This window comes from Silene latifolia, chromosome 3 (genome assembly GCF_048544455.1).
Source record: "Silene latifolia isolate original U9 population chromosome 3, ASM4854445v1, whole genome shotgun sequence".
NCBI lineage: Eukaryota > Viridiplantae > Streptophyta > Magnoliopsida > Caryophyllales > Caryophyllaceae > Silene > Silene latifolia.
The window spans coordinates 42,560,642-42,574,096 of NC_133528.1; the positions used below are offsets into that span (position 1 = coordinate 42,560,642).

Genomic DNA, 13,455 nt, shown 5'->3' on the forward strand with positions numbered 1-13,455 from the left:
ACAATCCTATTGAAAGCAAAAATCATTTCTTTTACGAATGTCCCTTGATTGGATCTGTCATCCAAGACCTGAACATTATTAGTTTCAATGAGTTTGTGTCAAAATATGATAATATTACAAGTCAAAGTTTTCCAACAAAACTTAATTTTCTCAAAGATTTAATTTCAAGAGATGATTTCACTAAGATTATCTTTATTTGGTGGAATGCATGGTTTCATAGAAATGACATTATCTTTAATAATGTTAACTTAAATATCAGCAAACTTATTACTTTATGTAATAATAGCATTAAGACCTGGAATGTGACGAGATTTAAGGATCTCAACAATCCCGAGATAGAAGAGTCAGCTAGAAACAATCCTAGGAAGGAAGAAATTTGGTGGGAAAAACCTAGAAACGGTTTCCTAAAGCTAAATTTTGACGGATCGAGAATATAAGGTAGTAAAGCTGCCTTAGGATATTCAATAAGAGATCACAATGGTAAAGTCGTTTTGTTAGGAGCAAAAAAGTGCGGCTCCAATAGTATTCTTGTTGCGGAATCTCTCGCTTTAAAAGAAGGCATTTTAGCAGCTAAATATTTAGGAATCTCAAAGTTAATTGTGGAGGGTGATAATTTATGTGTGATTAACTCGATTAGAGGTATCTGGCAAATTCCTTGGGAAATTTCTAGTATTATTAAGGATGTGAAATTAGACCTTCATTTTTTCGATGAAGTGATAATTAAACATTCTTTCGTAAGCCAACAAAGTTCTTGACTTTCATGGCTTTATGGACATTCATGTCCAACTCTTTCGAGGTGGTTTGATAGCCGGTGGCTTCAACTTACCTCCCTCATTCGAAAGGATGAGATAGGTTGGTCCTACCCCAAAGGATCAACCTAGTTTTCTTACCTTATCAAAAAAAAAAAAAAAAAAAAAAAAAAAAAAAAAAAAACTCTATTTTTACTTGGATTATGACTCGTTTTATGTTTAAGAGGACGGTCTTGGAGTTGTACTCTTGTATTTATAGTATTTTATTTATTTTTATTTGTTTAGTTTTAGCGCACATTTGATTCTCCAAAAGGAATAAATAGTGGGAACAGCAGGCAGGCAGGCATAGTTGGGTTGAGTGAGATTCGCCGCAATCTAGGAAAGCCATCGATATTCATACCATCTGTAACTCCGCTCTCAACATTCACCAGGTTGTCTTCTCATCTTTAACTTAAATTATCTCCCAATTCTTCAATTAATTTTTCATCTTTATGTTCATTTACACTTGCATTTAAGGTTTGTATTTTCTTGTCATCATGGCTTTTTATGTTTTGTATCTAATTGTTCAATTTATCAGAGAATTTTCTGTCCAGATTTCCTATCATGTTTTCATCGTTTAGAGCTAGCTGTATTCATTGTTTCAACTGCCAATTTTCGATTCCATAACTGGGATTTTTGTTTTGTTTGTTTTTAATTGTTGGATAGTTATGTTTATAATTTTGTTTCAATGTAGTGAAGATCTGTTTGTGATTGAGTAACTGAAGATAATTACTTTGAAATTAGGTAGGCAGGCTTGCGAATTAAATTCTGATTCGATTGTGATAAATTCTGTTGTGCTTAATATTGTTCTAGAACGTTATGATGATGGATTGATGGGGTTGTATAATTGGTTTTGTTCATTTTAGGGTTGTTTTTAAAATCTAATATAAGAATCTTACTGTCAGGCGCAAAAAAAAAAAAAATGGTTTTTAAGGTTGTAATAATTTTAATTACAGTATGGTGTTATCTGGACGGAACAATTGAGGTCAATATGCTGGTATTTTATAGTTTGATCTTGTGTATGGTCTTGTAAGTTGTATGCGATTTGCATGGAATTTTGCTGGTTTCTTCTAGGTAGTATTACTAGAAAAATAGTTGGGATTATAGTTACGAGGGCACTATTTAGTGTTCCTAAATTAATGGGGGTTCTGAATGGGGTATATAATTCAGAATAAAATGCATATTACTATTTTTATAGTGGATTCTCAATTTTGATGGCGGGGTTTACTTTCGCCATGGAGGGTTTCTCCCCTAAAAGGTGTCACATCTAGCCATCTCTTGTGGTTTTACGGTACTCCTCATGGTATTAGATTGCAGTATTAGTTGAGGATGAGGTAGTCAGGTAGAGGTTGCGCATGCAACGTAACCGATAGTGGCGAATGCAGGCGGAATATCTAATACATTTACCAAATGTGTTACTTCTTCCCTTTTTAAAATATAAAAACTTATAGCTGATTTTCCCATGCTTTTAGTCTATGTGTTGTGGAGTACCTTTCATACCCTCGTTTTTCACAAATACATGCTACATTGCAAATGCACATGCTTCCCTATATTTGTTTTCACAAAGTAGCGGGTAGTACATATTAAGATGCGGCAATATTTTGATGCGGCTATTATATCAGCTTTTTTTCTATATGCCATTACATACCGGGAAATGACATAATGATGACTTACAATTTTATTGTGTAACGAGAGAATTTTAATGCCGCGTTCTTTCTTGTTTACTGTTGACGGGTAACTTGCCTTATGCATGCGAGATTGGTGGTAGTTTTCTAGCATCATGAATAATTTTTCCTAGGTCCTATGCCTATGAACTAGCTACGTATTAGGCTTACAAAACATCTTGCCCTTGGTTAGTGCACTCACCAGTTGGTGTTGGTGGTTCATGAACTTCTAGAGTTTGATGTATTAAGATGCTTTCTTTGTAGAAAATTGTTTTCTCTTTAATGGAAAGTTAATTGTGCTGATCATTTCAAGTGCTGCAGTGTATGTCATTAATCCCAATGTATGGATGTAGTGATCACTATAAAAGCAAATGGTTCATTGAGTTGTTGCTTACTTTTTGTTTTTATGTTTTCCGTTGTATTAATGCTCTTGTATTGCAGATTTGGTATCTGCTCTTCATGAATTCGACAACATCTACGACATCCGTGGTTTCCTACAATTCGGGAAACAAGAACATATTCTTCAGTTGGATTTTGGTTTGCTTACTTCCGAAGTTTCTAGGAACGCCTATCGTATTTGTAAACTTTCTTTTGCTAACAGCCATAGACAGGAGTCCTTCGGCATTACCTTCATTGTCATTTGACCCTTAGCCATTAGGGTGACAGAGGCCATCTGCATAACTGATCCCTGTTGCGTAGTAGGACAACATGGTTTCTTCTCACTTATCTATCTTGGCCAAAAGTTGCAAACCTTTCCATTCCCCGTTGCTTCTTTCCAAGAATCCTCCAAACGTTGATCCTACGGATGATATGGAATTTGACTTTTCGGATGTATTTGGCCCAGAGCCAGCCCAGTTGACAGCTAAAGTCCACGAAGGGCACCTGGAAACAACAGGCGATGATCTGAGTGAACTTGTATATGATGATCCTGTTGTACTATGTAGACGATCACATTCTCTTGTGGGCCCTTCTGCTTGCATCAATCAGTCATTGAAGCTCAGCAAACTCAGTATCAGAGAGACTGAGGAAGCTAATGTCTTTCTGGATTACTTGAGTGGAACTGCAGTTAATGAGCTCTCGGACATTTCAACAGACGATGATGCAAAACCTTTGGAGTTGAAAGTATGCCTTGAAGATTTTGAGATAATGAAACTGGTTGGGGAAGGTGCATTTGGTAAGGTGTACCAAGTTCGCAAGAGAGTTACATCTGAAATTTATGCAATGAAGGTCATGAGGAAGGATAAGATAATGGCGAAGAACCATGCTGAGTACATGAAAGCAGAGAGGGACATCTTGACAAAAATTGGCCACCCTTTCATCATCCAACTCAGATACTCATTCCAAGTAAGTTCTGTTTGTCAAATTCATCGCTATGCCTTGAAGTATATTTTATGCAAAATTCTTCGTTTCATTGCTGTGAGAAGATATTTCCTTATCCAATGGAGCCAGAGACTCGCTATTTATTGGCCGTGTTTTATGGAGTAAAGCAAAATGGCTCACTTAATTGTTTTTTTTTCTTTTTCTTTTTTTTTTGTGATTTGTGAAGTAGCGGTCAGTCCGGTCATTTGATAAAATTCTATTTTCATTACGGGTCATCAGAAAGAACCTTTTCTTGTTGTTAATACAGAGGAAAGCCCACCATTTGTAGGAACGCTTGAGGCACAGCAGCATTGTTCTTGTATTGGAGTGTCAAAATAGCTCTTTTTTTAGGAGGCATTTTTCATTCTAATATTTGAATTTAGCAGTCAGGTTCTTTTTTATGTTTTTTTTTTTTGTACTTTACATTCTTCTTTCTGATATGCAGACTAAATATAGACTCTACCTTGTGCTGGACTTTATCAATGGGGGTCACCTTTTCTTTCAGCTTTACAATCAAGGCCTTTTCAGGTTTACCTACCCTTCACTCTTGACATCTGTTGGTGCCTAGTGGTGTATAAAAGTATCACTTGACATTGATTGCTATGTTTTCAGGGAAGATCTAGCTCGTGTGTATGCCGCAGAGATTGTTTCTGCAGTGTCTCACCTGCATGCTAATAGTGTTATGCACAGGGATCTCAAGCCGGAAAATATCCTACTGGATGCCGATGGCCATGTATGCCTCCCCTTTCAGTGGACAAACTCTTTCGTCTTTATACTTATTCCAAAGTCATTTCCGTATTTGCTTCTTAGGATGACATAGTTTCATTTCTATGTAATAGGTTGTGTTGACTGATTTTGGTCTTGCAAAGGAATTGAGAGAGAATGAGCGGTCAAATTCTTTGTGTGGGACAGTGGAATATATGGCACCTGAAATCGTACTAGGGAAGGGCCATGACAAGGCTGCGGACTGGTGGAGTGTAGGTGTCTTAATCTTTGAGATGGTTACTGGGCAGGTAAAGTCATCCGTGTCTATTAATGCACCATCACATATACAGTTATACACCAGTTTAGTGTAATTGCTTGAAACTTTGAGTAGGCATATATTGAATTTTAAAAAAGGAAAATACCTGTAAAAGAGAAGTATATCTTTTTAGTTCTCATGTATGATCTGTTTTTGTATTTTGTTAGGATGTACAAGGAGAAACACTATGCCTTACAGTTCTGAATTTTACTTGTGCAGCCTCCTTTTTCTGGTGGCAACAGGGAAAAAATACAGAAGAAGATAATAAACGACAAGTTCAAGCTACCAGCTTTCTTATCAAGTGAAGCTCATTCTCTGTTGAAAGGGGTAAGTATCTAAATGCCTAATTGATTCTTCCATTTTCAGACAAATGAAGCTTGAGACATCTCTGTGAGTTTATGGTTTCATGTAAAGAGTAAAGAACTGAAGGATCATTTTTAATGTTGGTGTTGAAGAGCAGTGGTTGTTACACTTGAAGTCTGCATGTTGCATATCGACAATCCACTTCCACTTTGGCTGCATGTTGCATATCGACATTCCTTCAGCCACAATATTTAATGCGACTAAGTGCGCGCTTCGATTGACCCAAAAAAAAAATATTTAGACACTTAATTTCAAGCCTAAACAAGAAAATATTCACAAAATAGCCCTGACTAAAGCCAGGGGCTGTCCCAATGATTTTGCGAGCCATGAGCTCAAGTTATGAAAGAGGCCCCATATGTTCTTACTTATAATTAGTACAACAACATTACCAAATGCTGCAAAGGCTCCTGCCCATGACGAGGCAGGGGGTCGAATGTATGCAACCTTGCGTGTAAAAACCACAAGAGAAACATAGTAGATAGATTGATAAAAGTATTTTGATGATGACCTTTATGATGAAATCTATGTCGAATATTATATGTCTGCTCCCATGACAAAAAAAATTAAGGACATCTCTCCTCAATCATATATATAACCTTACCGTGTATAATCAAGTCTATACCAAAAGTCATAGATAATTGAGCCCTCAAGAACCTAGGAGGCCCTATTTGAGAATCTAGTAGAAAACCCTGTTAGAAGTCCATGTCCGACACCACAACCCACATTCGTATCCTACAATTATAGCACTCAGCCACTCAGTAGCATAGTTTGCAGGCAGTTGTTGGGTGAGGAGCGGGTGCTTATGATCTGCAACTTGTCATTTGTCTTGTGATCTTATTAGTAATAAAGCTAAAATGTGTACGTATTCTTTATAGCTGATGCAAAAAGACCCTAGCAAGCGTCTAGGCTGTGGAGTTACTGGAAGCAAAGGGATCAAGAACCACAAGTGGTTCAAGCCTATCAACTGGAGAAAATTGGAAGCTAGGGAAATTCAGCCAAGCTTTCGCCCAGAAGTTGGTGGAAAACTATGCACAGCAAACTTTGAAAAGCGGTGGACTGATATGCCCCTTGTGATTTCTCCCGCCGCCAGCCCTAATGATACCGGGAATCTCGTCTTCAAAAACTTTTCATATGTGCAGCCTGCTGCAAGTTTTTTTCAGAAGATGAGTCCCTTAAATGAGCTTGGGTAGACTTCAGCCCTCCAAGTTATAAGAATCGGTCGATTTTATTTGGAATATATTTAAGCCCTTGAGTGTTAGGGCTGCCCTAAACTTCCACAATGTTTTAAGCAAAATTTGTGATGTATCTCTGTGACAAGTGATTCAAAGTACTGTTTTTCACTTGATATCTAATGTGAATTTTCAAGATTGTGAACTTTTCAATTGCTGGTCCTCAAATTTAGCCTTTTCAACAGTGTTATTTGTCAACTCTTCAAAAAATCCTAGTTTTGGGACTGAAGGTAAATTGGGAATTTTTAAGATTTAATATGGAAATAGTACAACATAAATTTTTAATTATGCCATGTTTTTATCTTCATTATGTTTCCATTAACATGGGAGTCCTTGAAGAAGTCTAAAAACAATTCATCTTTAAGCTGGGTATTTTTGGGTCTACGTATGATGCCCTAATTACACTCATCTTATTTCACTAACTCTCCTTTCTATCACATTGGTTACATAATGTATCGATTTACATTAGAGCGGATTTCCATGTTTCCAAATGGAGCCTAAGACTCATTACTCTTGGGTTCTGGATTATGATGGAATAAATCAAAATAGCTCACTAAAGTAGTTGGACTTCTTTCTCTTGTAAAGTAGTGGTCCTTCGATGCATATCTCAACGCAATTTTCATCTTGGTCATTTCAGAAACAGCTCTTTGTGTTTCTAACACAACAATTTGTGGGAGCTATTGAGGCATTGGAGTAATGTTGTACTCAACTACTCATTGTATCCTATCTTTATCTTCTTATTTTCAAAATTCCTATCACATATTCTGAAAATTAAGAAGATTGAATTGGGACGAAGGCAGTAGTATTTAATTACTCGAATTATAAATCTTACTATGCCATAAAAGTTGTTCAAATAAAATGTCCATGGAATGGTCCCTTTTGCTTGCTTTTCTTGTGCTTTTTGTATCCTATAAGTTGGGATTTGGGTATACTGGTTCAATTTTTGTCCACAAGTATTTCATCTCATATAGCTGAATATAAGACTCACATGTGGCAATAAAATTATCCACTGCTGACAGTCTAACTAACCTTGTGCACCCTATACACCATCAAAGCTCTCTTTTTGCCATTCATGGCTTCTTCTCTACTTTCTCCACCTATAACTCCACACCCCAAGTCTCTTTATACTGTCCCCACAAAACCCATCATTCAAAACCACTTCATTTCCTTAATCAACCCTTCTAGAAGCGGCTTCGTAAGGTGCAAAGCATTGACTGAGAATATAGTTGAGGAATTGGCAGATAATGCTCTTTCTCTACCTGTCATTGGTTCTAGTCTTGCAGAAGTTCAGAGAATTTCCGACACATTGCCGGAAACTGAGAAGTGGGGTATCGCCGTCTTTGCGGGTGTAACTTGGTTGTACTTGACTGCTAGGCCTGGAGTGTTGATTGGGTTCATTGATGCATACATTCTAGCTCCCTTGCAAGTGGGTCTTGATAGTTTGACAGGAAAAAGAAGATTCAGGAGGTCTGATTTTCTGATCACTGACAAGTTGGGAGAGGGCTCTTTTGGTGTTGTTTATGCTGGTGTTGTTGTTCCTAAGAATGTCAATGTGGAAGATAGTTTGCCCAAGAAAGGTAGAGCTAGAGCTCTTGATTCAGATAAGAGGTTCAAGGAGAAGGTTATATTGAAACAGGCAAGTCCTTATTGAGTCTAGATTATTGTATAGAGTTTCGTTTCCTTTATAGCGATTCATGTCAGCTGACCCCAAATATTTTCGACAGTAATCGTTTGTTGTTCTTTTGGAAGGTAATTAACTGACCCTAATGGGCATGGATGGTTTCTTTTAGGGGTTCATGTCAGTAAACCCGAGATTTTAAGGGTTCGTGTTAGTCAACTCTGAATTCTCTTGGAATTAGACTTTGTATTCTGTGGTGGTGACTGTGATTCTGGTAAAGGATTGTGTTGCAGTTTGAAAACAAGAAGGGTAATAACTCAGACATGCCATAGAAATGAATGTCATGCCACGTAATTAACAAAAATATACATGAGACGGTCTTCCAAGTGAGATTAACTCATTAACCCTATAATTAAACGAGAATGCATAAGAACTTGGGTGAGTCTCATATGTGAGGCCATTTCGGCTAAGACTCTTTTGAGTAAATAACTACTTTTGTATCACTTTTATAATTCTATTTCCGATTTTGATGAGAAACACTATTGTCTGTTTATATGTACATAATTTTCATTCTCATTTGTGATGAATTAGGTTAAAGTTGGGGTTGAGGGAGCCAAAGAATGTGGTGATTTTGAGGAGTGGTTTAATTACAGGCTATCTAGAGCTGCACCTGATACATGTGCTGAATTTCTTGGAAGCTTTGTGGCTGACAAAACAAACTCACAGTATACTAAAGGTGGTAAATGTCTTGTCTGGAAATTTGAGGTACACAAAGGCATGTTTTTCCACTCTATTACTAAGTCGATACCAAATCTATTGTCCCCGATTAACTTTTCACGCTCAAATGATGTTAACTTTGACCGATATTTGAACCCAATAAACTAAAGCTGCAGCTTCTTAAACATGATATGGAAATAGTTTTGATAAATCAAATGCTACACATTGTACATTGTATCTCTATATATACTTGTAAGTTGTAAATATAATGGTCAAAGTTGACATTGGATGACAACTAAAGTTATATGGGGATAAAGTTTTTTGGGATGGGCATAGTATATATGCTTAGAGGGTTGTTCAGCAATCTGAGAAAACAATGAATCTTTCACCAGGGAGATCAAGATCTGGCTGATTACATGAAGGACCGTAGTTTCCCCCTTAATTTGGAGTCCATCATGTTTGGTCGTGTGCTGGAAGGACTAAACTCACTTGAGCGCAATGCATTAATCATTAAGCAAATTATGAGGCAAATAATTACATCGCTGAAGAAAATACACAACAATGGCATTGTTCATCGGGATGTGAAGCCTGCAAACTTGGTAGTGACGAAGAAGGGACAAATCAAACTTATAGATTTCGGGGCAGCAGCTGATCTTCGGATAGGCAAGAACTATGTTCCAGATCGCGGCTTGCTTGACCCTGACTATTGTCCTCCTGAACTATATGTTCTCCCTGAAGAAACCCCAAGCCCTCCACCAGTACCTATTGCTGCATTGCTTTCTCCTATTCTATGGCAGGTATCCACTGTTAGGGATTATGTTGAAAAAAATAGGAAATTTTATAGATAACCCATGGAGAAATGTCGCTTTTCTGAATAGGAGTATAGGACACAGACACACTTATATGAGACTGTCTTGCCATAAGTTGATCATCACTCACAAATTTCATGATAAACAATAAGATTTTAAGATTAAAATGTGAGAATACTGCTTTTATAAACAAAAAATTTAGGATAACAAAATCTTTCATCTTAACACCCCATCCATTTATTTTAAACCTCTCTTTGATTGTACATGTTTCCGTTGTTGTTGTAGAGTTATTAGCATCTGTAAACAACATTACCTCATGTGGGTAGCCTGCATACATCCAACCCCCTAATCCCGCCATTCAGGAACCCATGAGGTATTAGGGTATTGTTTATAATTGTTGTTTTATTGGTGCTCTTTGATCGTAAAATCTCATTTAATGACCTTCTGATGAGACTGTCTCATATAAATGTTTATATTTTCGGATTAGATTGAGACAGTGGGTTTTCGGCAGGATGGAATTCTAATGCTGACTAACAATAATGCATGGTTGTTGCAGCTGAATAGTCCAGATTTATTTGACATGTATTCAGTTGGGATAGTGCTACTGCAAATGGCTGTGCCAAGTCTAAGGTCAACTGCAGGCTTGAAAAACTTCAACATGGAAATAAAGGGAGCGGGATATGATCTGAACAGTTGGAGGGAGCGCACTAGAACAAGGCCTGACTTGCGCATCCTCGACCTCGACAAGGGAAGAGGGTGGGATCTTGCCACAAAGCTCATCTCAGAGAGGGGTTACCTCCGACGGGGACGTTTATCAGCTTCTGCTTCTCTGAGACATCCTTACTTTTTGCTGGGTGGAGATCAGGCGGCTGCTGTTCTCTCTAAACTGAGTTTAAGCAGATAATTAAACATCAGTCTGTAAGTATCTTTATCATTTGTATCTTGATAGATTCATGTGTAAAAATCTGACTTTTCATTCTGGTTCTCAGATGATTTGATGCAGGAACTTTGCAATCAGCCTGCTAGTCCACTCTTGGTCGTAGAAATACTCGACTTGAAGAGCAAGGTGTAAAACATGAAAATGGTGGCTTGCTCAACAGAATTCAAGCAAATATCACAGTATTCCTGCAGGAAATTTTGAGGCCGGTGGTGTGTGTATATTTTGTAGTTCCTCAAAAGGCTTATTTGAAATAGTAAGTAAATTATTTTTACACAAAATTACATTTTATGGTAATAGTATTTGATTTGTTGTATACTCTGGAAATTAACCTGAATCAAATACTGAGTAAATATCCTTCAACATTCTTAGAGTAGTCTGATTTTTCTTTTGTTTTGCTGAATGGACGAGAATTTTGCTTATTAGGCCCTGTAAAATGGCTTTTGCACACCCTTGTTGATAAATCTAACTCGGAATGCACGACACTACGGTCTACAGCAGGCATCCAGACTCCAGAGTGTCTGATATGCATCTTCTCAATGAGATTGCAACTTCATTTTATAGAATACCAAATGGACATCGATCAGTAACCATAGAGGCCTGGTACCGGTTGACTTAACCAAGTGTAGATAAGTGATAATCGACATTTGTTAAATGAGTACTAGACCGCTCCAGTTAGTAGAAAGAATCCGAGCACCTCTAATATCACCCTAAGTCCCTAAATACATTACAAGTCTACAACCAAGTAGGCAACCTCAAATGAGTACTAGACCGCCTCAGTTACTAGTTTCTTTTTCATGTGAAATTTCGCTAAATCACCTAGTGATATTGTACCAGGTCTCTAATGGGCAGGGGCATGGTCAGAAATGAAATTCTTGGATCGTAGTTTTAGTATCAGACCACACCTCTAGAGATTTTCGGGTAGCAGAAATCAATGATATTAATTAATTTTTTGGGCAATTTTGTTGAATAAAGCCGCCAAGTCGATATATTTTCTTTTTCAACTTTGTTATTCCATTGATCTAGTTGTACTTTGAAAAAGAAATCTCAAACCTTTATGAACAAAACAAATTTTTGATAATTAATTTTACATTTAATTTAAAAAAAAAGGTGGATTCGAAAATAAAACGCGTAGTTAGACGAAGCATGGGACAGCTGAAAAAACGCGGAAGTGCCGGTCTGGCGAATTGATAATGGCCGCCATCAATCAGTTGTTCCTTTCAAAAAAGAATAAAACATTTGAGTTGTGACCTGTTTAAGACTTTAATGGCTAAAATCTATATTTAACAATTAACTAACACCCTCGTTTGTCACTTTGTTAAACTACTTTTGGGCAACTTGAACAAAAAAAACATCTACTCTGTAAACTTTTTTGTATTTGATCGGGAGAAGTTGAACTAAATTAAATAAAGTTGAATTAAGCTGAATTGAAGAGTTGAGCTAAATTGAATTAAGCCGAAGTAAAAAAATTAATTTGTTAAAAGATGAACTGGATATAGCTAAATAGGTGAAATTAAATTAGAAAGAATTGGGTCAAAGAGATAAAAAAGCATGGACAAATGACAATCCTCATTTCAAAGGATTTAATTTCTACATTGATTGTAGAGAGTAACCCTTTTAAATTTAGCAATTACGAAGTATCATCTAGTAGAATTTAGAACATTTTACATTACAATTCATTTTATATTTCGAACTCAAATAATATTCATTTTGTAAATCGGTACTCCATACTTAATAATAATTTACTTCTTTTACCCCGTTCGTTTTTTAACTACTTTTTTCCATACAAAACCACATTTTTATAAACAGTCAGTGCTCGTATACTTTTTTTTTTAAATTGATTTTATGCATTTTTCCAACCAAAAACAAAACTTGGATACTACTGAGTATATCTTAGAGATTAAAAAAAAGTATTGTTCTTTCATATACATGGTTTATTCAATTATGTATAGAAGAGTTTTTACACAAATAATTGTAAAACTAAGGCCCTGTTTGGTAAACAGCAGATTAATATTAGCAGAAGCAGATTTAGAAAGCAGATTTAACTAGCATAATGATTTAGCGGGTTTGACTAGCAGATTTATTTAGCAGAATTGTTTTAGAGGTGTTTGGTAATTGACAGTTTTAAATTAGCAGATTGTTTAGATCCTTTGTAAAATGACAAATAAGGATATTAATAAATTATTTATTAAATATATAAAAGGAAGGTTAATATTTTTTAAGGGGGTAAATAAGACAATTTGTTTTCTTTCTAATCTGCTAACCCAATATGCTGGTAGGAGCAGCATATTGCAAAATAGCATATTGGACCCCAATATGCTATTTCAATATGCCATTAACCAAACGCTCTAATTAGCATATTCGTAAGTCAAACATGCTAAACCTCTCCAATATGCTGAAATTTGGCCAATATGCCATTTACCAAACAGAGCCTAAGTGATATTTTACTTAAATAGCTTCCACCCACTACCACGTAACATACTTATTTTTGTGAATTTAAGTGAACATCTTTGAAAGTTAGCACATTGAATCTATTATTGCACATTTGGTCTTGCTTCAGATGTACTATTTTGGTTTGAAATAATAAGACGAGATTTTGTAACCATTTTACAATTAAATGTGACTACTATTGAAAAACAAGTTACCATAAGTTGTAACACTGATTGCACCATTATGGTTATATTTAACCATAAAATGTTCACATGCACGTCTGAAACTTCAGACAAAAAGTGACCGTCTGAAACAAGAATTTGCTACTATTGCAATATGCTAGAATAGAGTAACATATTGTAAAATGGTAAATTGATGCCAAATTAATCAGGGTTGATAATGAACAGAGCTGAGCAGAGTCTAGGGTAGCTTGGCTCGAGCTTACCTCGCGTTGCTTATAGTAGGGTTTGAACTCTAGTCTCTTTTGAGGAATAGGAAATACAAAACGTACAATTGAAAT

General features: G+C 36.3%; 2 protein-coding genes across 2 annotated transcripts; both read left to right on the forward strand.

Moving 5' to 3' along the window:
• The first annotated feature begins 970 nt into the window (after nucleotides 1-970).
• LOC141647584 (serine/threonine-protein kinase AtPK2/AtPK19-like) lies at nucleotides 971-6,577 on the forward strand. Its single transcript, XM_074455832.1, has 7 exons — nucleotides 971-1,180; nucleotides 2,894-3,796; nucleotides 4,257-4,339; nucleotides 4,424-4,544; nucleotides 4,651-4,824; nucleotides 5,052-5,159; nucleotides 6,071-6,577. The coding sequence occupies exons 2-7, from the start codon at nucleotides 3,161-3,163 to the stop codon at nucleotides 6,383-6,385; spliced, it is 1,437 nt and encodes a 478-aa protein (XP_074311933.1). The 5' UTR covers nucleotides 971-1,180; nucleotides 2,894-3,160; the 3' UTR covers nucleotides 6,386-6,577.
• An 819-nt stretch (nucleotides 6,578-7,396) lies between these two features.
• Nucleotides 7,397-10,870, forward strand: LOC141647585 (serine/threonine-protein kinase STN8, chloroplastic). Its single transcript, XM_074455833.1, has 5 exons — nucleotides 7,397-8,060; nucleotides 8,634-8,807; nucleotides 9,152-9,556; nucleotides 10,125-10,486; nucleotides 10,558-10,870. Exons 1-4 carry the CDS (start codon nucleotides 7,497-7,499, stop codon nucleotides 10,470-10,472), a joined length of 1,491 nt encoding a protein of 496 aa, XP_074311934.1. The 5' UTR covers nucleotides 7,397-7,496; the 3' UTR covers nucleotides 10,473-10,486; nucleotides 10,558-10,870.
• Nucleotides 10,871-13,455: the final 2,585 nt, after the last annotated feature.